This window comes from Echeneis naucrates, chromosome 16 (genome assembly GCF_900963305.1).
Source record: "Echeneis naucrates chromosome 16, fEcheNa1.1, whole genome shotgun sequence".
NCBI lineage: Eukaryota > Metazoa > Chordata > Actinopteri > Carangiformes > Echeneidae > Echeneis > Echeneis naucrates.
In genome coordinates this window covers 16375450-16402304 of record NC_042526.1, presented here as the reverse complement: position 1 = coordinate 16402304, position 26855 = coordinate 16375450, and the positions used below count along the sequence as shown (strand labels likewise).

Below are 26855 nucleotides of genomic sequence, written 5' to 3'. Positions count from 1 at the left end.
TAAAGCACTCTGAGCTGACAGCAGTGAGGGATGATACTTCTTAATTACAAAAATGAGCTTTAATTTTTACCCTGAAGTCATGACAGCTGCTCCAATGAATTTTGCTGTAAGATGAAAATTTCTCCTTGAGCCTATAAATCAAACAGAAATTAGTAGTATCAGGGACACTGAACAGCGTTCACACTTAAATACTTAAAGCCCAGAGGTTTTTGCTCAGAGGCTCAGGAAGAGCAGCTGGTATGACTGACAAGATGCTACACACACAACACACTGTAAATCCTCTCTTGTGAAATATAAAACTAAAAATTACCACATGACTGACATGACTTATGTCAAAAACAGTAATTGAACCACTTCTCTGTAATCTGAAAGAAAAAGCAGCCTTGAAATATTGCAGTAAATGCGTATCACTGAGGTTTTCTTTTCCCCAGATTTCACACATTTCTACTTGTGAATGTGACAGATGTACATCAGAGGGAAGCTGCTGTTTGTGGGCGACATATTTAGCGGTCGCAGCTGCTCAGTCAGGGACCTTCAGAAGCAAATCTCCAAAACCAGGAGAGACTACAGATTAGGTCTGAGCCTTCCACCAGACTACAAGTTCAGGTACTATTGCACCACCTTTGTGAATTTGATTCACTGTCGGGAACAAAGTCACCAATCTGTAATTTTGCATTAATGAAATGGGTTATTACTTCAACAACCCATGGCACTAACCACAGGTTGCATAAAACCCTTTACATGTCATAGGTTGAGTATATATGATCAAGAGAAGTGGATTAAATAAATGTTTCTCCTCTCTGGTTTATTTGCAGTGACACGGCAGATAACCCTGCAGCCTCAGATGCAACAGTTCAAGAGGGAGATGTTGTTTTGCAGCCTGCCTCAGCAGAAAAGGCCAATGGGAGGTTTGTTTCTTATAGACTGTTTTAAAATCACTGCAAAATCATTATAGTATAATGAGGCTCAACTACACCCTGATGACCTAATAATGTTCTCATCAGTTTGAACTACCTTTGATTTTTGTGATGTCTGGATGAAATCATCTGCTGTTTTCACCTCCTGTTTTCTCCCTGGAAAGAAAAAAACACATAGGATTCACGTCGAGGGCATGGGGGCGTTTGCATCGAATCAAAGAAGACCCCATTTCCTCATCTTCCCGTTTTAACACACTGAATATACTCCAGTGACAGGATTACCTGTGACCGTCTGCAAAGTACCCAGCTGTCCATTCACACATTACTTGTGTAATCAAAATACATATGCAGGTTTGAGCTGGTCTTTAACTGCGGATGTGAGATTCCTCTCAATTTTGGACAGTGAGGGGCAAAATATTGGACATTAAGGGTGGATGCAGATGTGTCAGTGCTGTCTGAATTTCATCCCTGCAGACTGTCTGTATTTATTGTGAGGTTTTTTTTTTCAGTGAAGATAAGTGTATTTAATAAAAACCCTTCCTTCTTTGTTCTTGTTTTGAGCGTCCACCCCCGCTGTAGTCGGCTCCAGCCTGTTTCCTGTAAGAGCATCTGACAGACCAACCTGCTGACACAGTTGGAGAATAATGACAGCACCAGTGATGGTTTTACTTCCCTTAGCATGAATCAAGCATCTTTCAAAACATCAACTGGCTTCTTATCGTATTTCTGTCCTCTTAGTCACATCTTGTTAATATTAGTAATGATGATGTATGTGGAAAATGAATGTGCGCACAAACAATTTCCGCGTTTCGATGGAAAGCGCTGGAAATATTCCATGTGATGGGAAGTTTACACATCAGGGCAAAGAACCGCGGACCTCGTGATTATTAATTTATTTCATCTTGCACAGGCTGATGTTGGGCGTGATGTTAGACTTGAATGGAACTTTAATGTGTAGGTGTTTGTGATTGGATGCGGTTGTGGGCCCTCCTGAAGCCCTCTAGTGGACTCGGAGATCCGGTTCACATGCAGCTACAGTCCGCAGTGAGAATGACCCGCCGGCAGCCGGATCGCACACTGAGCTCCGACAAACAACGAGCTTACTTAGTTTTTCGCTCCTAAGTAAGTGCGAGTGTCAGAGAGGCGTCCGGACTGCTGGGATGGTTTGTCTCAGCACCGATCCGTGAGAAGAGAAGCGACGATGAACTCAGGTAAGAGACCGACTGAACGGCTCTGCAACAGATGAGCTGTGGACCTGAAGTTTGGCTTTTGAGTTCAGCCGAAAACGAGATAAGCAAGTGTCTGTTGTTTATTTAAGATGATCGCAACAAACCGCCTCAGGTCGACTGTGTGTGTGTCTGTGTCTGTGTTGTAGTAACAAGGCAAAGAGGGGCTTTTTCAGATGGTTTATAGTACCAGGGGAATTCGACTCCATCAAATAAACAAACATGAACACAGCAAATATCTGACTCACTATGCGAAAAATCACATGGAATGATATCAAGAAAGTATATTTAGTTCGTGTGGACTTGCTGATATTGTTCAGTGTCAAACTTGATAAGTGAATAAATGTGTAAATCTGGGGGCACCATCCCTGCAGGTCGCTATTTTATCGTTACACTCATGGAGGATTTCAGGGCATTAGATGAGACAGATGTGCAAGTTTGCGTGACTCCTTACCATCCAGTCCCTTTGCTCCCCCAGCCACCACCACCGTTTCTCTCCCACCGTTCATCTCCCATCTGCTCCTCCCACGCCTGTTGATATGGGCCATTAGCTGAGTTACCGTGCTGCTGCGTGTGGGGGGGAAACAAAAGCCACGTGATCTTTGAGCCCCCCCCCCCCCCCCCCCAGACAGTCGGTTCAGTACTTGACAACAGTTTTACACTAAGCTGGGATCAAAGCTTCAGGGCAGATTTAAAGAGTGAGACCCCATCAGAGCGGCATCTGTCAGAAAACACATCAGACATGACATCTGGATATTCAGACTAGGCTTTTCCCCCCTCTATGTCAGATTAGACCCATTATCCTTGTGTAATATTTTTTGATATATGTGATTGAGGTGCTGGTTTTGTTTTTTCTCTCCTCAGCAATGCACAAGCCACCCCTGGCCCCTAAACCGAAGCTGGTGCAGCCCCAGAGACCAGGGCTGTCTCCCTCTACCCCCAGAAGACAGGGCCTCTCCATCCCATCCCATGGCACACAAAAGGGGGCTAAACCAGTTCTGGCCCCCAAACCCTGTCTCTCCAAACTCACCACCGTTGGGGATTCCAAACCTGCCATCTCGAAGAGCCTGCACCAAACATCTGCAACTGGAAACCCTCAAATCGTTGGTCTATTAAACAGCCAAAATGGAATACAGCAAGAAAACAAAAAACCAGATTGGGATTATATTATTCCAATTTGCTTGTGCAGCCAGGAGAACTGCCAGTGCACCAAGAACTCACCAACAAGCAGTGACAAGGCAGAGAAAGACTTGAAAACATGGCACAAAGGTAACACTGAAAGAAACAGAAAGCACCTGCCTGCGTCTCAAGGTGCTGTGGACCGCAGGGAGAGAACAGACAATGCTCAGAGTCAGGTGATAAATGCCACCTGTTTATTAAATAAGCCTGCGTCCACCAATACCAACCATAACTCTCTACATGGGATGCTTGCTTTGGACAAAAATCTCAACACAGACATTAGTACAATCCCTGCGGTCAAAGTCAGGCCCCCTCTTCCACAGAGAACATGGAGTGATGAGGTAAATGGTAATGTAATACCTCAGAGTACACCTGGGCGAGGACAAGAGGAAGATGTTCTTGGCTCAGAGCAAACATATAGTGTGTCCCGACACAGACCAGCCCCAGCAGCCCCTGGGAAACCCATCCCTGTGCCCCGGAAGCACAAGACTGCTGTTCTGATTCGTCAGGAAAAGGTGGGGAAGGAGCGGGAAGGGATTATAAACCAGGAAAGGAAGGACATGAACGTCAACAAGGTGAGGGTGTCATTGGAGGGGAAGGACGCCTCATCTCAATCTGTCAGTATACGTGCTAATGAAAACAAGGAGCCAATTGTTTGGTCACAGAGAAAAGCCTCGACTCCACCAGTACCTCCACCTAAGAAAAAGCCTTTTCTGTCTGCACCTGAGAAATTGCCAACCTATGCTCCTGAAATTTCACCAAGGGATGGAGAGAAACAAGATCGGGACTGGGACAGTAGCGTCTATGAGATGGAGCAATCAGTTGACAAGAAACTGGTGGAAAAGACGATGGCAGGAAAAGAGGATCAGGAACCAGTGCTCAACGATCTCCCACAAAGTTCTCCCCCTTGCAGTTTCCTCAGTCAGCAGGAGATCGGTCAGCCTCCTGCTGTCGTTGGCGCTCCTCAGGATGGGGTAGTCAAGGTATGTCCAAAGAAGCCCCAGAGACACAGCAGCCTGATACTAGGCAAACAGAGACAGGAATCCTCTGAGGAGCAAGGCGACGGGAAAGGAGGTGATAATGAGAAACAGCAGGTTCTTTCCAGACAAGATAATGTTTTGAGGCAGAGAGTGATGAGGGAGCTGCCTTTGCCTCCAGAGGAGAAAACAAACAGAAATGCTACAGCGGGAATCGAGCCCTCACGGGGCAGCTTTGGCAAACAGAGACACAAGTCCTTCTCCAGCGCTGACCTTTTTTGCTCTGAAGGACAGAGGAGAAACTCTTTCAGGAAACTGCTGGACTTGAAACTGTCGGTGAAGATGCTGCCCAAGTTGATAGTACGAGGATCCCAGAGCGCAGACTGCATAGCGGATGAAAATGAACAAAGTGTGGACAAGGACCAAGACGCATGCCAGAATTATCCTGAGTATCTCAGGTCGGAACGTAAATTCTCCTGCCCTGTGCTTGGAGTCGAGCAAAGTGTGGATGGAGATGATGTTTTCTATGGACGTGATGAAGACGTTCACTACGAGAACATGCGCCACTATGAGGAGATACCAGACTATATAAACGTTGAATTGGGGAAGGAAGGGTCATCTCCTCGGGCCACCTTCACGCAGCCTTTGGTCTGGGACAGCGATCTATATAATGATGAGGGCATTTATGAGGAGCAAGAGCCGTTTATATCCTTTGAAAAAAACACTGGACCCCAACAGTCCACGTCAACAGACTATGAGAGGTAGATCGCAGCAGCTTTCATTTCTGTCTCCGTCACATCTGAAATTTACCTATAAGTTTATTGTAAAGCAGGTGATTGCCTGGTTTTCTTAAATGAGCCCAAGAGACAGCTGAGCCTTTGTAAAACCAGTTATCTGTATGTTAATGACAGAGCATGACTGTCTATCATTTGCAGAGGGAATGTCAGTAAGGCACGCGTCACGTTGGCCAATGTTGTAGATACCTGTCTAGGGAGTATGACAAGTAAGGGGGAAATCATGGCTGCCACACCTTTCAGGTGTTGATTATGGGTTGTCTTCAAATTTAGATTGCACATTTCTAAAATTTGTGCAGGTTATAGTGTACTGTGTTTTATCTAATATAGGTTAGTGTGGGAGGCAGCACGAGAGAAACTTTGACCTATAAGGAAATGCTGATGTGAGCTTGTGTATTTTAGCTCAGCATCTTTTTTTTTTTTTTTTTAAGGGTGGCTGAGATGGCATATAAACTAAAAGTATTCCAGCTGTTAAAGGGTTAGATCATCCACCAGCGCTCCAGATTTTTTTGAGAAATGTCGCTGAGATTTTTTTCTGTGTTTCTTCACTCAAACACAGAGGAAAGTGACAGATCAGTGAAAAACTATTCGGAAAAAGCAGTGTTTATTTTCAGCTATCTTGTTCCTGTTACACTGTGTGGAAGAAATACTACTCTATAAAACTGGCAGGGAAGTCTGCAAATGAATTGGAGGAACAGAGATATTGTTTCAGCAGCTAGACAGTCGTACGGACTTTTTGTAATATGACCTGATATTAAAAAACAAACAAACAGCACATGCATATTTACAATAGTTGTGGACAAAGTCAGAAATTATGATTTCAGGCGAGCTGATCCTTAAAACGTTTGGCTATAACAGCCTGTGTAGTGCTTAATTAGCTCAATTCAACTTTTAGTTTGTGCGTTTTCTTTGTGATTATCCATGTATGTGAAGACTGCACGTTGTGTTATGAATGTGCAGAAGTCATTGGGGAAAAAATAGGCTTAGAGTTTGTGTAACAGTACACTCTGCCTCTTACAGCTTAGCGTGTCGCCCCTTTTTAGTTCAGACAACACTGCAACAATCACATGTTGGAAACACGTTGAACGGCTCACAGAGAGCCGACACAGTCAAATACAACAGTTATTGTAAACACGCTACAGTATGTAAGACCCGATGACTCTGGATTATTGGCTTCACAGCTGAACCTTGGTCTGCTTGAATGCAGTTTTGTCCAGGGAGGTGCCGCTGTTTCACAAATCCCTTCAGCAGCACTACATGGTTCCCGAAGGGAATTGTGGTATTTTGAGATTTCTAGTTTCACTTTGGTGCAGTTTCCTGTTCGATCTTACCTCGAGTCATTTCTTAGCTGCATGATTAAGTAAAGAAAGTGTGCGATGGTTGTGGTGAGTGGTTTGTGATTTCGCTCTGTGACCTGAGGCGTGCAGCTGGACCAGGGCTCGTGTTGATGGCTATCTGTAAATGTTTTTTCCGGCCGTGTGTGTCCTTTTTCATGACTCCCATCTGATCACAGCAGGAAATACTTGAATACCACTGGACTGACAGAGAAGCACATTAGCACCCATCATGTGCTGACATGGGTGTTTTTTGGGTTTTTTTTTTTTTTTTTCTGTGTCATCTCTTTCTCCTCCTCCTTAAATAGCAGCTGCTCCGATCATGTGCCATTTGAGTGACGAAAGTTTGGCATGTTTATATATATATATATGTGTGTGTGTGTGTGTGTGCTTACAGCTGCCTTTGGGTGTTTATAAGACCTGCACTTGTGTGCTCATGCCGTTCATATGCCTTTGGCTCTGGTCCTCCCTGACCCTCACATCCTATGCTCTCAACAGGAGCTCCACCAATGAGGACGTAGCACCCCTGGGCGATGGCCCCTCAGATGATGAAATTGCAGCCAACACCTCGTCCTCAGATGAAGAGGACGAAAATGATAGCAGCTCCATCTCAAGCAAAGGAGACCCTGAGCCGCTAGAGGAGAGCACAGTGAGGAGAGCAGACGCTGTTTTTGATTTATGACTGTAGTCCCCTGTGTCCTCACAGATTTTTCCTGGAATCATCTCAAGGGTTTGTTCTTTACAAGGTCTGAGAGATAAAGTGTTTGTCTTGGACCTGGAGAGAGAACTTTTCTTTTCAACAATTTTGTTCCCTCATTATACTGACCCCAGGTATAATGAATATGCTCAGGCAAGAAATCTTGAGAGAATAGTAAATCCTCCTGAATATATTCTCTGTAGGCAGGTTATTAGGTACAATTAGCTGACATTCACGCAGTCAGCTACAGCAATAAATCCTGCATTCATAAAGGTTTAAATGTTCAGTTTTTTGAAAGTATTTTGAAAGGTGTCAGTCAACTGTGTAATCATCAACTGCATGTTGCGGTGCTGTTGTGTCTCGTTGCATTGTATTAATAAAGGGAGGCTAAGGGAGGATTTCCCCACCTTTTTTTAATGGGTTAGGTTTAGGCTTAGTTTAAAAGCACTGCAAAATGCTCCCTCTGGTTCCTACTACCACGTTAATTCATGACTGAGTCTACTGTGATGGATGAATCTGATGCGACGGATGTCTTATGAGCCTTGTTTTTCACGGCATTATTATAACCTGTGTATGTTTTTGTGCTGCCATTAGACACAGAGTGGACAGAAGAAGAGCAAGATTCACCACATCGCTACAGAAATCATGACCTCTGAGAGTGTGTAAGAAACGTTTTTCTTTTAGCCTTTGTTCACTCATAAAGTCCAGTCGTCGAGAAAGTATTAGTTTTATTTTCCAAGGTTTTGAGATGTCTGTCTCTGTGGTTTGTGCCTAAGGAAGTAATTTAAAAACGTAACTGCCGTATATCAGTGGTGATCCTGTTGCTCAATCCACAAACACCACAATCAACTGATTCAAAGGGTTTATTTCTCTGGTATATATTTAAACTCCTTTGAGGCCTATATAGCCTGTAACACCAAGGACATTACACTTACACTTAGACAGATGTGTGTCTGTTAAAACTGTAATTTTTTATGTTGTGAGCACCCCCCCCCAAAAAAAAAAAAAAAAAAAACCTATCCAAACACATTGCGTTGGGTGGAGACTGATATCTTAAAACCTTGGCAAATAAAACCACATATGTCAGCGTGGCCACAGAGGGCAAGAAGTGAGGCTTTTTCCCCTCATAGTTGAGGGGATGACTCTTTAATTTGCTTTACTTATTCATCATAACATCTCTAACTTTTCCTGCCGTTTGTTTTTCTAGGTTTGTTGATGTCCTGAAGCTGCTTCACGTTGTAAGAACCCCACCCCCACCCCCCAAACACACAGACACACACTTCACCCTTTAGTGTTATATGTGTCCCAAAAAAGCCTGTCTCCTTATTGCTGTGATGAGATTGATGAGAGACTCCTGCTTTTCTCTGTATGTTGTATCGAGTGTGAGTGTAGTACACTGTGAGAGCCCACATTCTCCATATGTGTTTCATTATGTTTGCCACTGGGGCACACCCCATACAGGATAAGACTGTTTGCAGACCCAACTCCCCTCAGTCTTGCCCTCATAGTTCACATTCCGCATGGTTTCCCCCTGAATTTCACTGGAAGAATAATTTAACCCAAACGCAACACTTGTCTAGACGCAAACAGTCATATTGTCTCCTTGTGGTGTTGTATTAAATTAGTTTTTCTTTTTTTTTTTGCGCTAATTGCTTGATGCTTGATACACAACAAACACAATCCAGGGTAACAAGCTGTTACTCTCTTGCAATCTCACAACTGAACATTCTCATTTCTTTGCCGGCAAATTTCAGACAAAAATGCGTTGGAATGAAATAAAATGAAAGTAAAAACTAAGGCATAAACTCATAAACTCAAAGCTATAAACACAGCCGCAGTGATGGGCTGCATTGGCACAAAGGGCAGTTAAAATTTAAATGAGCAGCTCTCTGAGGGTGTACTTTGACACATCTAGCTTCGAGCTAAATGCTAACATAGACATATAAAGCTGGTATGATGACCATATTTACTTTTGTGTGCCAGAAAATTCCCTCCTAGCATTTCATTTGCAAGTAAAGCTAAGCTGAGTGGAGACCTCGGTTTTATGAATATCTGATCACAAAGCAAAGTTTGTGAGCAAATTCAAATGTTGCTGATGACAGAGCCAGAAGATGAAGTATTAGTTCATCCTGCTGGGGAAACAAATGTAACAACCACATTTCTCTATGATTAAGGATCTAACGTGAGAGGGATTCATCCTCGCGGTCCATAAAGATTTCAGTCAACCTAATAGCAGTTGATATTTCAGTGTGGAAAGAACAGCATTGCTACACCACTAAAACAAGGACCATTCGCAGAAAAAAGTCTTTATTGCTTTGGTAATTTAGAAATGTAATCAGACAGTTTCACCTTTAAAAACCAGACATATAACGTCATACTGTATAGCACACACACAGGCACAAAGAGGAACAAGAACAAGATTTATTACTGGGAGATTTGAGATTACGCAAATCACTTACCAAACACTACGCTTGTCATGAAAACTAGTGTGGCCCACCTTTGTCGTTGTAGCTACACTGATTGTTTGGGTTTAAGGTAAAGTCCTCTTGAAAGTCTGAGTCATTTTTTGTATTTTTCTGCTCTTTAATTATTTTACAAGTCTCCTGAGACAAAGGTCATGAAACAAAAACGTAATAGGGCTGAGTCACTAGTGATGCCTTGTCAGTGCAGAGCTCAGACAGGAAGTGCTTTAGGTCTCTGTAGACTGCACGGGTTTGGAGTTCAGTAATGAGGAACAGTCACACCAAGAATGTCTTCATTGTCTATCTTATCCAGGAACTCAAGCAGCTTTCCACAAACGAATGGTGATGCAGTAGTTTTTGTGTTTGCTCAGTAATCTGTTGAACCACACTTTTAGCCATTCTCCTGCTCTTAGTGCTTTTTCTGTCCTGTTGAAAACCATTGTCTCCAAAATGCTGACAATACAGCAAGAAGACCAGAAATATTAACAGCTGGAACTATTGGCTCCATGAAACTCTCGTGTTGATCCACCTGATGAGCTTTCAAACCCACCAAAACTGTACAGTTCACAGAATCTTCCCAATACACCAGATTGTACATTTTTAATGTGCCCACTTCCATCTGGACAGAGCTGAAATATGAGTGACAGATAATCACTTACTCCTTATAATTTTCCCATCTTGTAAATTGCCCATACATTTCAAACATCTACGTGATCCTCCTCCGTTACTGTCAACTGTTGCGGTAGCCAGAAACCACCTTGTCCACAGGAGTTCTCCACTGGGTGCCCAAGTTTAAAGCTATTTTATTTGCCATGTGATCACAAAAGCCACAAAAAAACATCCTCATCATCAAAAAAAGAGGCAGAAATGTTGCCCTCAGGTTCCTCTGTGCTTGTTATTTGGTCCTGACTCACTGTAGTCTGGAAATGTGTGGATTTTAAATGGGAGGCAGGTGTGTATGTTGGTCATGGGTCAGCAGTGTTCCTCTCTGGAGACTATATAATTTAGTCCATTTTACATAATTTTATTGCTGTATTTCTAAAGTCAATTTCTTGGATTTCATTGAATTATCTCTGCGTTCCAGGCAAGTTCCTGTGTTTTACTCTGTATTTGTGCGACTATCTGACCTGCAGGACTTTCGGGCGGCTGTATCTGAAGCGTCTCGTCAGAATGGAAAGCCTGTGATCGAGGAGCGTGTTCTCAACCAGATCCTGTATTACCTCCCACAACTCTATGAACTGAACCAGGACCTGCTTAGAGAGCTGAAGCAGAGACTTGCCAAATGGTACAACAGGATCACAAATGTTTATGTTTGTTGATGACACCAAGAGCAATCGCTACAGCTAGGCTATATGGTCAAAGATGTGTAAGCAGATTTGGGGTCTGGAATTGTGTTTAAAGGGTCAGGCTCAGCCCTTCATTCCAGTTTAGAGAAATCTAAAAACCCTATAAAATGTAACTTCACAATCTTGAACATTTATTCAATTTTAATATGTACTTAATAGTTGATATTTAATTCAATATGATATATATTCCATGTTTGAAAAAAAAATGGCACAGTGCTTAGCGCTGTTGCCTCACAACAAGAAGGTCTTGAAGGAGAAGAGGGGCCTTGCAGTGCTTGCATGGGTTTCCTCCGGGTACTCCGGTTTCCTCCAACCATCCAAAGACATCGTGCTTGTGTTAATTGGTGCCTCTAAATTGTCTGTAGGTCTGAGTGTGAGTGTGAGTGGTTGTTGGTCTCTGTGATGGACTGGTGACCTGTCCAGGGTGTACCCCACCCCAGTGTGAGCTGGGATTGGCCCAAGCACCACGAATGAATAATGTGAGAAAAACAACATGCCGACTGTCAGCGCGTTCTCATTAAGATGATGCCACTGCTGTGCTGACGCCATCAGAGTTTCTGTAATTACCAGTTTCCTTTTGTAAATGGCAATCATGCCAAAGTCCGAATCATCATTGTCTACAGATTTAGAACTTCCTGAAATGAAAGTCTCTGAAAAAATAGAAATACAGTTTAATAGTTTGTCTCATGTAATTTATTCTTAGAATACACAATAATCAGAGTATAATATTAACCCAGAGAGAGAAAGAGAGAAGTTGAGTGTATTATTGTTTTGTTTTGCTGGATTTAATTGGATAACCTGCAGTTCAGAGTGAACAGCAGTCCTAATGCTGCCGGTAACCGGTAGAGAGCCTGTGCTGGATCTACATTTTCTTCACAGAAAGCATTCTCAAAGTATTCACACATCTGCTCCTGTTAGACCTGCTAGTGTTAGACTCACTACCCTCTCTGCAAAACATAAGCACAGATTCAGCAGGACAGGGGAACATGAATGATCAGCCAAAGTCTATTAATTAATATTCAAATTAGTTAAAGTGTTGTAAATGATAATTGTTTAGTTAATCTCTTCCTTTTTTTATCTACAAAGGGATGAAAATGCGCAGCTATCAGACATTTTCTTGAAGAAAGGGCCCTATCTGAAGATGTACTCCACTTACATCCGCGAGTATGACAAGAATGTGGCTCTACTGGAGGAGCACAGTAAGAGAAACCCAGCCTTTGGAGCAGTAGTACGGGAATTTGAGGTAACAAGACTTGCCCAACCAGTTCTCTTTGTTTGGTGGAGGAGGGTTGTGTGCCTCATGGATAAATTAGACTTTGTTGTTAATGCGTGTGGGGATTTTTTTTTTTGTGTTTCATTTGCGTTTCATTTCTCCGTGCCAGGCCAGTCCTCGATGTGCCAACTTGGCTTTGAAGCATTACCTACTGAAGCCTGTTCAGAGGATTCCTCAGTATCAGCTATTATTCACAGGTACGTCGATAAATTTTCATTTCACTGCATTCAGTTGATCAGTTTTGTTTTTTGAGCAATCAATCAAAGTCAAAATCTTCTTCTTTAAATCCAAATCATTTCATCTTCTGTATTTACTGGCTCCTAAACTTCACCATGCTGTGACGTCTCATCCTAGGTATCATGCTGCCCCCTGCTGTACAGAAAAATAAAATTGGTCAATAGTTCCATCTTGCTTCTCTCCGGTCCTCCGATTAATAATAAGATTTTTGAAGTGCAGTCCAAACCAGATTTAGTGACATAACACAAGCTTAAATCTGAGTGGGTTTAGGGTGTCATGAGTCTAAGGCATCAGAGTTGATCGCTCTGTGCCAAAATTTGAAGAATGTTCCTCACTCTTGTGTAATTGCATTATGCAAGCACCTACAGTCCTTTTTATCCAGGATTTTAATTTCAGATTACATTCCAGGAATTTACTACACAACACTAAGCACTTGTTACCCACAGTGCAAAGTGCGTTTTACTTGTTTGGTAGTGCTGTTGGACCCTGACTTTGAAATATAATTTTGTTTCAGACTATCTGAAAAACCTGTCTGAAGAGTCTGATGATTACAAAGACACACAAGGTAAAAAAAACAAACAAAAACACAACTACATTTCACATCTTTATACTTTAAGTTCACCTGATTGTATCAGTTGAATGAATGTGTGTGTGTGTGTGTTTGGTTTTTTTTTTTCCCTCTCAGCTGCCCTCGCTCTGGTGAAAGAGGTGGCCAATCATGCTAACGACATCATGAAACAAGGGGTGAGAGCCAGATAAAATCTGACAAGCAGCACATTCTCTCAACATTTGCTGCTAATTGATAATTCCCACTTTTTGAAACCGCAGGATAATTTCCAGAAACTGATCCAGGTTCAGTGTAGTCTGACTGGCCACCACGAGATCGTTCAGCCTGGGCGGGTAAGACCTAGTTGTTTAGAGTTGTGTTTGTGGGTTTTTTTTTGTTTTTTTTTTGCGTGTTGATCTTTTGAATGGAAACAAATGGAAAATATGTAAATTTGAACTCCTTTCCATCACCATTGCTCCTTTCAATATATTTTTCATGTCGAGCAATACATAAGTCACAAAGCTGGGAATATAAACTCACTTTAGAGTTCATTTAGCAACCCTTCTGAAGTCATATCACACAGTCTTCATCCACTAACGAGTTTCCATAATTGTCATTGAACAGTGGATGTTTCTGTCTTCCTTTTGGCCCATATTCATCCAATCGTTACGTTTCAGAGAATGAACACTTTGAATAAAGCGAAACTGTCCTGAAAGTCTGATATTAAGATGTCAGTCAATTAATTGTTTGAGCTTTAAAATTTCCCTGTAACCTTTTTATAAACCAAATGGTTTACTGCCTATAAAGCTTATTATATAACCCAGTTCTTCGTTTTAACAATGACATTGTAAATTTCCTTACCCTTCAGAAAATAACTATCTGCATCAGTGAACTGAACATTTAGAACAACAAACTTAACCTCATGTGTTCATGTGACATTTTTGTGCTCCAGATCTTTCTGAAAGAGGGCGTCCTGATGAAGCTAGCTAGGAAGGTCATGCAGCCCCGAAAGTTCTTCCTGGTAGAGTGCACATCTGTCTCTCTTTGTCTTACACCTCCACTTTGTTCCAAAGGCTTTAGAAAATTATCTTTGAGGTCAGAGGAGGGTTTCCAGAGATGTGTCATTGTAGCTTCATTTTAATTTTTTCTTTTCAAGATATTAAATGGTCAGTACAACCTTGTATTGCCTGGGTTGTAATACTGCAGTCAAGAGTTATAGTTATATATCAAAGGACTGTTGATTGTCTTCAAGTTGAGGATTGAAAGTCTTTTTGTAATCTGACCTACTTAGTTGTACCTTTTGAAAAAGCAGAATTTAAATATGTTTCTGTGTCATTTCTCCTGTAGTTTAACGACATATTGCTGTACACCACCCCTGTTCAGGCGGGCCAGTACAAGCTCAACAAGATGCTGTGTTTGGCTGGGATGAAGGTGACAACTTCTCTTCTCTTAAAATATTATAACAAGATAAGATAGATGGTGGCTTCAACGCTCACCATGAAAATGATTACAGGTTAGCAAACCAAGCCAAGAGGCCTATCAGAATGAGCTTAACATTGAGAGTGTGGAGCGCTCCTTTATCCTCTCTGCAAGGTAATCATCACAAGCCAATTTCATCTCTTTCTCAATTTATTACATAATAGTCCTCCCTGTCTCTCCCTGTAAATGCGTAGATCTTTGAACTACAAGGAGGTGTGTAGTTACACTGTTTTCTCTTTCTGCAGTTCAGCCACGGAGCGAGATGAATGGCTCGAAGCCATTTCCACAGCGATCAGTGACTACACCAGGAGGAAGATTACTTTTATATCTGGCAAACCTCCAGAAGAGGTAAGACAACAACAACAAAAAAAAAAAAACAACCACTCCCTCCTGTTTAGAGAAGGGTAAGATAATGTCGATCTGATGCTGCATGTATGAGCAGTGAGCCATAACTCCCACACTTTGTTGTCATATTCAGGGGGAACTGAGTGATGCTGGGGATGGTGCTCCTTTAGGATCAAAAGCCCCGATATGGATCCCTGACCCAAGGGCCACCATGTGTATGATCTGCACCTGTGAGTTCACCTTGACTTGGCGAAGACACCACTGTCGTGCATGTGGAAAGGTAAGATGGCAAATAGGTTGCTTCCCAGCACCTGTAAAGATCACTGGCTAATTAACATGCGCGCAGCATATGCTGGCAGGATGTAAACCCTCATGGAAGGAAAAATGTCACATTTACACTAAGATAGTTCATATTTTGTGTACTGGCAAATATTGATTTCATCATATTATTAACATAACTAACACTGGGAAAGGAACAAATTGCACTGCGGCCTGCGGTCCAAATCTTCCAATCTCACTGATCAATTGTTTGATTGCAAAATAAAATTTTGATTTAGAGCTGAATTAAATGTAGTTTAAAACCTGAGCAAAAAAAAGAAAGAAAGAAAAAACATGTTTTCCACAGTAAATCTGCTAAAAACACAGAGCAACTTGTGTGTGGGGAGGAAAATTTAAATTGTATTAAATAGTCTGTATTAATAGACTGGAGCGTGTAAGCTCTGATATTGAGTCTGCTTATAATACCAGAGAAATGTAAAAAATAGAAACCAGTCCCTAGTAATGACTTGTACACAACAAGGCAGTTGCAGTTTGCTGCTCAAAATTCTTCATTGGGTACATATGAAAAAAAATTACGTTTTTATTTCATTTATTTAACTCATTCTGGCAGGCAATTAAAATAACAAGAAGTACAGATATTAAAGAACAAGACTGATAATGAGAATAGCTCTAGGAGGTGTCCAGTCTCCCAAGGTCCTTAAAGTCCAATAAATCTGGCCCTGCAAACAACAAGGCTGAATTTCCTGGTCTAATTTATTCTTTGTTAACAGAAAACTGATCACATTACAAGGGAGAATATTTTTGTCCCTATGCCTTATCATCCCATCAGGTGGTGTGCCAGTCTTGTTCCTCCAACAAATATCGTCTTGAATACCTAAAGAACAGGTTAGCACGAGTGTGTCACCAGTGCTTCCACGTTCTCCACGAGCAGAAAAGTAAGAGAAACTTCCCAATGAAAATAGGTGTCGCATATTTTTACGCTCTCTAAAACTCTCTTTTACACATTTGTGTTCATCAGATGAAACGTCATCAAGCATGTCCCCTGGGAACAGAGCGACCTTCGCCTTCTCCAGGAAACAGAAGAAGATCCCTGCTGCACTCAAAGAGGTGGCTGACGTTTTGTGCTGAACAGGGTTGCATTGTCGTTTGTAATGATCTCCAGAAAACTCATCAGATGTCTCTTGATTGATTCAGGTGACAGCAAATACAGACAACTCATCCATGAGTGGGTATCTGCACAGGTCCAAAAGCGCTAAGAAGCAGGGGAAAAAGCTTTGGTTTGTCATTAAAGACAAAGTCTTGTACACATATGCTGCTAGTGAGGTAAGGCCTCTTACTTGCCTCAACAAAAGCCCCTTGTCATGTTGAAACCTGGCTAAAATGTCAATCTAACGTCTGTCCTTCATTGTGTTTTCTTGCAGGATGTTGCAGCCTTAGAGAGTCAGCCCCTCTTAGGATTTATGCTGAAAGAAGATTTGTCTGAGAAGTTAGAGTTTAAGCTCTACCACAAAAACACACTTTACCACATTTTTAAAGCTGATGATGAACAAACAGCCCAAAGGTACCATATAAAGATGCTATTTATCATGTGGGTAATACAGACAGGAACAATGATGCTAATCATCTTTTCTTTTTTATTTAGATGGATCAACTCATTCAAAGAAGCGACTGTCCTTTAATACCTCCAGACCATGTGGAATAATACTACAAATTGTTTCATGCTTACCAGTGTTACCTCAGTGCTCTCGGAATTCTTTGAAATCTGGAGAACATATAAAATGTCACACTTACTTAGTGTTTTATTGTTTTTAGCAGATTTACTGTAGTTGTGTTGGTTTTAGAACACTCCAGTAAAGATTGAAATGATCAATTTTTTTTATTATTATTATTATTTTAATATGAATTTCTGTCCGGTTAATTCTACAATCATCTATAACTATTTAAGACTTAAAGGCTTTCATTTTGTAGCTACATTTTATTGTACTTTTCTAATTACCTGCTTTGATCTCCATAGCAGAGGTTTATAATACATACTCTCATGATTTTGATCCTCATTGATCTGGTAATGGTGAAAATAACCAAATAGATGTTTTCTCTTGTTTGGGAATAATTGTTTGACCTTAAGCCTACATTATTAACTTTGAGGCTAACCTTAAGTCTTAATGGGATTAGTCACTGTAACTATACTTTGACTTAATTGTACCATGATGTATTTTGCACTTAAGAGACTCAAATGGCTGCACAAGGTATACACCCTTCACTTGTAAATATAGATCATTGTGAAGGAAATGTTATTCAGTGTCCATGAATCTCATTTTCACAGTTTAAATTTTGTCAATGTGATAAATATTTGTTTTACTGCACTTTGTCATTATTGGCTGCATGTGTAGTGACATAATTATTGGAAGACCATTGTGTTTTAATTGGCAGCATATGAGGGGCAGAATAAATTACATGAACACTCGCTTTCTGTAACTGCATAGGTTTTTGTGAAGGTAGAATTTTATGAGGCTAACTGAAACACTTTGAAGTCACTTCTACGTCAATTTAAAACTTGCTTACCACTACAGAAAGACAAACTATTCAACTATAGAACCTAGAAGTGGCTACAAAGGTTGACTGGGCATTCTTCAATCAGTCAAATTTTAAAAAATATAGTCTCAACAGTCTTTTTGTTCGTGTGAGCAACAAAAGCAGTTAAATGATGTATTTTCACTTTAACACCATTCTCTCTGGAAGCTTCTCTCCAAGTTTATTCATATTTCAAGAGCACAATGATTTAAGTAGGTTAAAGTAGGTTTTGGTGTGGATGTTCTGCAGGCCTTTTCCAGAAGATGAGTGATCAAAGAGTCCACTGGACACTTTGCTTAATGAGCCCAGAAGATATCAACACCATCGGGTTGTGTTGTGTTGTGACAAAAGCTCATAACTGATTTGTTAAAAATACCGATGATAAAATCCATTGATTATGACACATAACCTTTGCAAATGGCACCTTATCATGAGGAGGTGACATGTTATACATTTGTTCAATGACGTCCCTTCTACTCTATAAAATCAATTATTGTGAGTGAATTGATGACTCCTCAGTAAAATGTGCACAACACTGAAGCTGCATGCTGACGAGCTGACAGTGCCAGGACGCGGACTCTGCTCTGTTACGGCGCGCACAGCAAACATCGATTAACACGTTTCCCACTGGCACTGGTTTTTGACTTGGACAGATATACGAGAGCACTTCAGTTAAATGAGAGAATAAATTTGATTTTTGACAGATTTACACCACCATAAACCGGCGTGGGCCGTGAGAGGCAGGTCCCTTACTGCGCATGTGCAAATGTAGTTTATTGATGAGAAAAGGTCACGAACTCTGACCCTCCCACCAACAGCAGCAAACACTTAAAATATTAATTTATTTAAAGTAATACATTACATGACCCTGCGGATGCCCGGCAGGTAAGAGATATTTACTACTGTGGACGCGTGAGGGGTCGCTCGGTGACAGTGTGGTGGTCTGGACCAGGGAGGGGAGGGACTGCTCAGTCCGTCTATGTTGGGGAAGCTGCCATTAGCTAGCAGAAGCTAAACTAGCCGGGTAGTGTTGTCGTCCGAACCCCAGCGCTTACACGTTCAATTTGGCAAGTATGTGCTACTTTAGGTATTTGGATGAGACTATATATGTACATCATTTGGAGACGTTTTCTTGTAGCCGCAGGAGGCTTTTCGGTGGCTTTTCTGTCAACAGCGACGCTAACAGGCAGACGAGCTTAGCCGCCTAAGCTAACGATGTTATTGCTCGCTGATGTTAGCCGGTATGCTAGCGTTGCTAACAAGTCTCCGCAAAGTTAACCGCTACATTATTGAGTTGAATATGAATGCGACGGCGGCGCATTGCGATGGTAAATCTTGAGTTACGTTTCCAAATTGCCGAGGAAAGTGGAAATGTAATGCTATGATAACGCGAATTTAGCCGATTTGTAAAACTCGCAGTTCCCCCGTTGACTGTGCGGATTGGCATCATGGGCCTTGAACCCTAGCATGCTTTAACCCTTCAATGTTGACCTTTCACCCACAGGAAAAGAAATAGCTTTATCTTCCGTATCGATTTTAAACAGCGAACTGTCAAGAGCTCAATTGCGATGTAGCCTCAGCTTTTCCTCGCATTTTTAGTCGCTGTACAGTGATATTAAGGTGTATTTTTAAACTGGGCCACTAATTCAGCAGTTTCGGGCTAGCGCCGGCTAGATTGGTTAGCATAGGCCACAATCTAATATAATTTAATTCACAACGTATAATTAATATGGTAGCTTATACTTCAGCTACTGGTTTGTTTTGGGTCGTTATAGGGTAATTTAAACTTTAGTAGTTCTTTATGTCGTTATGGAATGTGGGTTTAATTCTGGCCAGAAATTTCTTCAATGTGAAGAAAGGGGAAAATGAACAAACAGGAAGAATAGTAAGAGCAATTGCAACATTAGTTGGGTATGTGTGAGACCAATTCACTCCTTCATTATGGCTCTTAACTGCTCCACAGGCTTTCTAATTGGAAACATTGGTATTAAAAATGCAATGGACACTTGATGTAAACGTTTTAAAAAATGGGAACTTAGTTTAATCTGGAATTCACATAAAGAATAAAAGATGAAATTGTGACATTTCTTCTGTTTTACTGTCAACAAATCCCCATGAAAAGTCTTTAACCCGAGTAAACTATTCTTAGTATTACTTATTCTTACTTACTTATTCTTAGTTTTTCATGAGTACTGACAGTTATTGAACCTCAATCACATATTTATACCCCCTGGTTTCTTAAAATACTTAGACGTCTCCATAATATTTAAAAATCAGCTTAAAATAGCTGCAAGTAAGAGCGTGACATTGCCTTGCCAGTTAAAGGAAATAGCCAGCAAAATAAAAAGGAACTACACACTCATGAAGTGTTGGTGAATCACTACACTGATGACAGTAAGATCGTGACAGAATAAGCCCCTCATACCCACATAGCTTTTTCATGACCAGAACCAAGATTTGCTTTTGTGGGACGTACACTAAAACATATGTTTTCACAAGTATCAGGTGTGTATGCTTCATGGGGCACTGATGTAAAGAGCAGTGGAAGACGCTGTGTGCAGAATCAGAATGGATGGACAGACTCAAAGAATTCAGCTTGTATCAGCAGATAACAACATGGCTTTAGGACACAGAATCCAGGTGATGTGAGAGCCCACTCGCTGATTGTGTTAAATGTGTTTCAATGCATGTATGTGCACAATATACACCTAATTTAGCTTTGCCCAATTCAATGTTTATGCATCTATAGTCATCACTCGCTCACATTTAGATTTTTTTCTAAATAGATTGTAACAGATCAGCAGACTGGTCAGAAGATACAAATTGTCACAGCCCTTGAGCCACCTTCCCCTGGAAAGCAGCAGTTTATTCTAGCAAATGCAGACTATTCCCCTGGTGGGAAGGTGATCCTGGCCAAGCAGGAGGGTTCGCCCAACAAGGTCATCCTTACTACTCCAGACGGCTCTGGAGTTAACCAGCTGTTGTTTGCCTCCCCTGAACTAGCAGGGCAGCAGATTCAGGTATTTCCAGTGGATGTCAGTGACTTCTTTCAGTTAGATTTGTTTAACAAGTCACTGAAAGCTTTATAAAGCTTTATACGACAGATGCATGAAACTGTTTAATCAGTCTTAACTTAATCACTAAAAAACACTCAATGTTTTCTGTTCTGAATATTTCCTTTGTCATGGGGTGTTTTTCAGTTTGTGACTGAAGGCTCAGACCAATCCATTGTGAAACCAGTTGTGGAGTACTGCGTGGTTTGTGGAGATAAAGCTTCAGGTAGGAAAGTTCAATTTTCTTGAACATAATTTTTTTTTTCAGTAACAAAAGAGAATGCATTCATCAGCACCCTTTCTTTCCTTTCTCAGGCCGTCATTATGGAGCAGTTAGCTGTGAAGGTTGTAAAGGCTTCTTTAAACGCAGCATTAGGAAGAACTTAGTGTACACTTGCAGAGGCTCTGGAGAGTGTGCCATCAACAAGCTTCACAGAAATCGATGCCAATACTGTCGACTGCAGCGCTGCATAGCTCTGGGCATGAAACAAGATTGTAAGAAACTGTTCTATCCATATAGTATACAGTTCTGGATAGATTATTGAGGGCTCATAAATAAGATCTGATGTCTGTGTTTCAGCTGTACAGTGTGAGAGGAAGCCTGTGGAAGTGACCACCAGAGAGAAATCTGTCAACTGTGCTGCTTCCACTGAGAAAATCTACATCCGCAAGAACCTCTGTAGCCCCCTAGCTGCCACACCCACTTTTGTATCTGACAAGGAAACTGCTAGGTACATAAATTTTCTTAATATAAGACACTGATCATTTTATCTGCAGGCTAATACAATGCAATCAACATAAATATTGCTGATAACTTTCTAATAACACTAATAATGTGTTGGACAGCTTCATATTGAAAATTGTCCCTTGTGTTCAGTCTTTCCCCTTTACATGTACGATGGGGTAAAGAAAATTAGAAGTGCCTCTTAATATGATGCAGTCAAATGAAATCAGCCGTAAGTGTAGCCTCAAATTTACCATAGAGCTGCATCAGCACCTTCTCTGCTGCAGTGTTATTAACTGACCATTATAAGTCTAAAAACATTTGGATTTTGGCAGGACATGGGATTGCATCAAATTAAATCGCATGATGCATGCGTAAGTAATATAGTGGTAAGAGTGTAGTTACTCAACGTGAAACCTGAACCCCAGTTGTTTTGAACATTAAGTGAAAATTATACCACTGCAGGGTCCTTTAATGTATAGCCTACTCGTCAAAAGGTGAAACTGCAGTTTACATAGTACAATATCTCAGCGCTCTTTGAAGCTAAACCATGGAACAAGTGCATAATGAAGATTAAGATACCTTAAATCTGTAATTAAATCATAATTAATTCAAAAGTCAGTTGGGTTTGACTTGAACTGTTTAAATATCACTACAAACTGAAACAGTATTTGTTATGTAAAACAGTGTTACATATGAGATGTTGAATCTCTCACCACAGGTCTACGAGTTTACTTGAGTCAAGCATGTTGCTCAACATCCAACAACCCTTCTCCAAGCTGGAAAATACCATCTTGATCCCAGCATCCCCCGACAAGGTAACAGTGATACAATCATGTTATATTACTTTCAAGTAAGAGCTGATATTTTATCTTACCCTTTAGATATGAAAGCCACAGGGAATATTGTTGTATTTTTTTTTTTTTGTTTTATCAAACTGACTTAAATGGAAAAAAAAAAACATGCATCATTTGTGAATTTGTTTCAACTTCTCCTTTTGTGTACCAGTTTTGCTCTTCTTGTTTCTGGAAGCTTGAAAGTAGTGAATGCTGTCAAACCTTTTTTGCATTTTTGAAACAGGTTTGATAATTACACTGTCCTCAACAGGATGACCCATCTCAAGGTGACCTTGGTACACTGGCAAATGTAGTGACTTCACTTGCCCACCTCAACAAGTCCAGGGAGGCAAGTGATGCCGGCAACGATCTCATGGGAGTTGAAACGCTTAGTAATGGCGACAGCTCAATGACAGACTTCCAAGGAGATGAGCAAACTGCAAGTGATATTACTCGGTGAGAGAGAAATCACATTGAATCAGGGGGCTTTGATATTGACCAGTGCTTTCTGAAAGGGTTTGTACAGTGAGTGAAGATCTGGAGGAGCACTAGAGCGAAACCCAGGGGCTGTTTGTCACAAAGCTTTAATTGAATTTCCTGGAGGGCCATGTGGTTTCTAACTCTTGCTTTTAAGAACTTAATTAGATTGTGCCACAATCAATCAAAAATATTCCAGCGACATATGTCTTGGGTGGACTGCAGTATATATTTCTTATTTCTTTGTGAGCTACTGTGTGCAAATCAAAAGGTGAATCTTTTAATTGTGAACATTTTGTTTTCATACGTTTTGCTTTATTAGAGCTTTTGACACCTTGGCCAAAGTGCTGCACCCTGGTGATGGCTCAGCAGGGGACTCCTTGGAGGCCACTATGCAGCTGATGTCTGGAGATCAGTCAGGTCCTGTGGTGGAACTTGAGGGACTTTTACTCTCTGACAGCCATATCCCTTTCAAGGTAAACATAGCTACTGATGTTAACCCTCAGGATGAAATACAGATGAGGCAGAGTTTTCGAGTTAACACTGAAATCATGTGTGCCCCCACTGCTACTGTCTGTTCCTGCAGCTTATGATGCCTTTGCCTGTGCCAGAGTACCTCAATGTCAACTACATCTGTGAGTCAGCTTCCCGCTTACTTTTTCTCTCTATGCATTGGGCACGCTCCATACCTGCCTTTCAAACCCTTGGGTAAGCCTTTGTCACAAGATGATTTATAAATATGCATTTTTAAATCATTGTCATTACATGTAAATTATATAATCATAAAAGTTTAAAATGAATCTTGTTTTATTTTGCAGTGGTCAAGACAATGACATTAACTTGATGAAAGCCTGCTGGAATGAACTGTTTGCCCTCGGTCTGGCACAGTGTTCTAATGTTATGAATGTTGGTACCATCTTAAGTGCCATTATCAGCCATCTGCAGACCAGCTTACAGGAAGGTAAGCTATTGCCTGCCTGAAAGGTTATTCACTTGAATCCAATTTCACAACTGCAGTGTTCTGTGAGATGCTAAAGACAGAACAAGTATGAAATTTCAAATCTGTTCCTTTCATTTTTGGAGAGAGTTTGTGTTGCATCCTCAAGATTTGTGATTTTTCGTCTTTATGTGTCCAACAGAGAAGCTGTCTCCAGAGCGAGTAAAAATAGTAATGGAGCATATCTGGAGAATGCAGGAGTTCTGTAATAGCATGTCCAAGCTGGCCCCAGACTCTTATGAATATGCCTACCTCAAAGCCATCGTTCTCTTTAGTCCTGGTGTGTCCACAACTGGCCAATTAACAAAACAAATATTGCATTTTGTGTCCGTACAGAACCTCTTGTGTCTCATGTCTGTCCATGTGTCTGTTTCATTTCTGTACCAGACCACCCAGGCATAGATAACACCCCACAGATTGAGAGATTCCAGGAGAAGGCTTACATGGAGCTGCAGGACTACGTAACCAGGACATACCCAGAAGACTCATATCGGTTAGTTGTGCTTGTTTTTGTATGACTTAATGCCAACCAGTGACATACTAATACAGAATTATTCTATATTGAACAAGAAAGATCTGGGACAATACCTATGATCCATATGTTTAAATTGTGTTTCGTTTCAACTTCATTGATCCCAGGTTATCCAAGCTGTTGCTACGACTTCCAGCCCTCAGGCTGATAAGTGCAGCTGTTACAGAGGAGCTTTTTTTCGCTGGGCTCATCGGCAACGTGCAGATTGACAGCATTATCCCTTACATCCTCAAAATGGAGTCCACTGATTATAATAGCCAGGCAGTCTCTGGTGTCTGACACACTGTGTTGCTCTCAATAGCAACATTGGACTGTGAAAACTCAACATCAAACCAACCAGGGTGCTTTGCAGACTGGTCACTGAGTGGTCATGACACACTGTATTTATGACCACACCCTATATGACTTGTTTTCGCTCTTACCTTGCTTCTATGTCTGACCTCCCAGTAACTAGTCAGTATAGCACAGTTCACAAAGAGACATTAAATCAACTCCAGTGGAACGTAAGCCCTGCAGTAACTGCCCATTGAGGAAAAAACCCTTGAAACCTGCATAGTAGATTGTGCTTTTTTATTGTACAGAGTATTTTATGCTTCATTGCCTCCAAGCCTTTCCTTTTCAGCAGATCTTATTTGTACTTAGACAGAATCTGGTTCATTTTTCACTGCTTTCTTACCTGGCCATGCTTTTTTTTTTATTTTCTAATTATGAGTAAAAAAAATGTCATAATGTGAATTATTTTGTGAGATGTTGTTATTGCTAAAAGGTTAAAACCTTTATTTCTTATTTGTTTCCCAATCCAAAGGATAAGGCAGCATCACTTGTCAACTATTTGACATCACATGGATCTGAAGTTGTGTATATAGATTTGTAAATAGAATACACCAGGAATGGGTGGCACTTGGTAATTCATAGAGTCAATCTTTTGGATGAATTCATGTGGACAGAAAATGATTGTCAAGTCATTTGACAATAAAGACATCTTTCAATCTTGTTCCTCTGTTATTTGCACAATTTAGCATTTGTTTGATTAACAGTATTGGGAAGAATAGGCAGAGCTGATTCCCTGTATTTATCTTCGGAATGTGAGTTTGATCTAGTGCTTATGACACCCAGGTTATTTAAGCTTTTCAGACTAAGTGCTGTATTGTTTTAATGATAGATTTCACAGGAGCTGAGTGCTACAAAACGGGACCCATGGTCATGTTAAGAAAAATTGGAAAGTCAATAGTCTGCATTGTAATAGACTGGAGGAAAAGGGTGAGTATAATCTGCCTGGCTTGTTGTTTTGCAGTGTGTTTAGCTGGAACCTTTAATTAAAACACTCTGAGGATTGTTAATAACGAGGAGAAATTACAAAAGAAAAAAAAAAACATGCATTCTGAGTCATGTAACAATTTCAGACCCTCAGACATAAACGAAGCATTCACAGCCGTAAAAAGGGATAAACATTCTCCAGGTTATTGAACTGGTACCACCTGGCTCCAATGCAGACTAGTTTGATTTTGTAGTGACCACTGTGGTCTTGACAATCCATTTCCTTCTACCTCATCAAGTCCAAACAATCATGTTTGAAATTTCCATGAACAGAATTAATAATGCAAAATCTGCTTCTGTTTGTGTCAAGTGACCTGATGGTGGGACTAAACTTTCAGCAAGTGTTATTAGCCAATCAATTTTTCAGTAGTGCTCAGCGGACATGGGTAAACAGAAGCCACTACCTGTGTGACCTTTCTTTTGCTGTAGTTACCCAGTGAACATGTGCAGCTAATTAAAAGCAGTGATGGCTGCATTAAAACTTGATGACTGGATGAATGCCATTGTCTGCTGCTGTTTTTAGTCCATTGTCACTGTCCTGTCGTGTCACTGCATGGCTTCACTCGACCTCTTTGAACCATAGAGGTTGCTGCACGTCGATGTATGGTTCACTCACTGTATGTTTTGTGCAAACAAAAGAGGATATGCTTGTCACCTCTTTGCAAACTGCCCAAAGAGTTTGCAATTGCAAGAACAAACACCGATTGTCTGCATCTGTAAAGGTTAAGGGATTTATGATGCAACATGGGCTTTTGTGTTCATGTCTGGTGGATTAGCTCATTCCAAGCTGAATGAATGCGAGTGAATGGGCCAGTTGGGCTGTTCCCATGGCCTCTTGAGAGAGTTTAGGGGAATAGGTGGATTTCACTTAGCAGAAAGACAAAGCTTTATGAAAAAAAGTAACCTTTTGAAATAACTTGGAAAAAGGAAATAAAAAGCATCAGACTAAAACAAACAACACACCACAACAACTGTTTGACTACATTGGCTTTATTTTCAACCTGGCTACATGTTTTTTCTTCCTCATTTCAGCTGTTTGTCACTTTTTGTTTTTCAGAAATGAGCAGTGCTTCTGACTTTCAGGTAAAGATTCAGGAGATGATTTTGACAGAATGTGTACTGTTCTAAACTGAATTTTACACGATCAAATCTAATAAGGGAGTTTTTTTGTTGAATTGACTGAGCTCTCTTTTCATTGATGCAAAGGAGGTGTTTTTATGTTCTGCTTTTAATTTCCTTGTGCATTAATACAAATG

At 40.9% G+C, this 26855-nt stretch overlaps 2 protein-coding genes across 5 annotated transcripts; both read left to right on the top strand.

The window, feature by feature from the left end:
* The first annotated feature begins 1816 nt into the window (after positions 1-1816).
* On the top strand, positions 1817-17689 carry LOC115056093 (FYVE, RhoGEF and PH domain-containing protein 6-like). The gene is made up of 21 exons (XM_029522351.1): positions 1817-2128; positions 3008-5060; positions 6926-7076; positions 7719-7786; positions 8332-8362; positions 10720-10871; positions 12019-12175; positions 12315-12402; positions 12957-13007; positions 13128-13186; positions 13271-13342; positions 13942-14010; positions 14337-14420; positions 14503-14582; positions 14714-14816; positions 14947-15093; positions 15922-16027; positions 16111-16199; positions 16287-16415; positions 16514-16653; positions 16735-17689. Exons 1-21 carry the CDS (start codon positions 2119-2121, stop codon positions 16769-16771), a joined length of 3876 nt encoding a protein of 1291 aa, XP_029378211.1. The 5' UTR covers positions 1817-2118; the 3' UTR covers positions 16772-17689.
* A 749-nt stretch (positions 17690-18438) lies between these two features.
* nr2c1 (nuclear receptor subfamily 2, group C, member 1) lies at positions 18439-25263 on the top strand. Of its 4 annotated transcripts, none has more exons than XM_029522353.1 (14): positions 18439-18548; positions 20163-20303; positions 20450-20683; positions 20864-20942; positions 21032-21211; positions 21297-21447; positions 22162-22258; positions 22548-22732; positions 23076-23229; positions 23340-23461; positions 23572-23714; positions 23893-24030; positions 24138-24243; positions 24390-25263. In XM_029522353.1, the coding sequence occupies exons 2-14, from the start codon at positions 20232-20234 to the stop codon at positions 24559-24561; spliced, it is 1833 nt and encodes a 610-aa protein (XP_029378213.1). In that variant the 5' UTR covers positions 18439-18548; positions 20163-20231; the 3' UTR covers positions 24562-25263. The 4 variants fall into 4 exon arrangements, with proteins under 4 accessions (XP_029378213.1, XP_029378215.1, XP_029378214.1 ...); XM_029522355.1 differs by having other exon boundaries at positions 18457-18548; positions 20169-20303; XM_029522354.1 differs by lacking the exon at positions 18439-18548 and adding an exon at positions 18586-18734 and having other exon boundaries at positions 20169-20303.
* The last annotated feature ends 1592 nt before the right edge of the window (positions 25264-26855 follow it).

Coding starts and splice junctions, on each gene's coding strand:
- LOC115056093 (XM_029522351.1), top strand. Junction 5,061..6,925: donor ACGTCAACAGACTATGAGAG/GTAGATCGCAGC, acceptor TGCTCTCAACAG/GAGCTCCACCAATGAGGACG. Junction 12,176..12,314: donor CAGTAGTACGGGAATTTGAG/GTAACAAGACTT, acceptor TCTCCGTGCCAG/GCCAGTCCTCGATGTGCCAA.
- nr2c1 (XM_029522353.1), top strand. CDS start 20,232: ATGGATGGACAGACTCAAAGAATTCAGCTTGTATCAGCAGATAACAAC. Junction 21,448..22,161: donor TCTGACAAGGAAACTGCTAG/GTACATAAATTT, acceptor CTCTCACCACAG/GTCTACGAGTTTACTTGAGT. Junction 24,244..24,389: donor TACCCAGAAGACTCATATCG/GTTAGTTGTGCT, acceptor CATTGATCCCAG/GTTATCCAAGCTGTTGCTAC.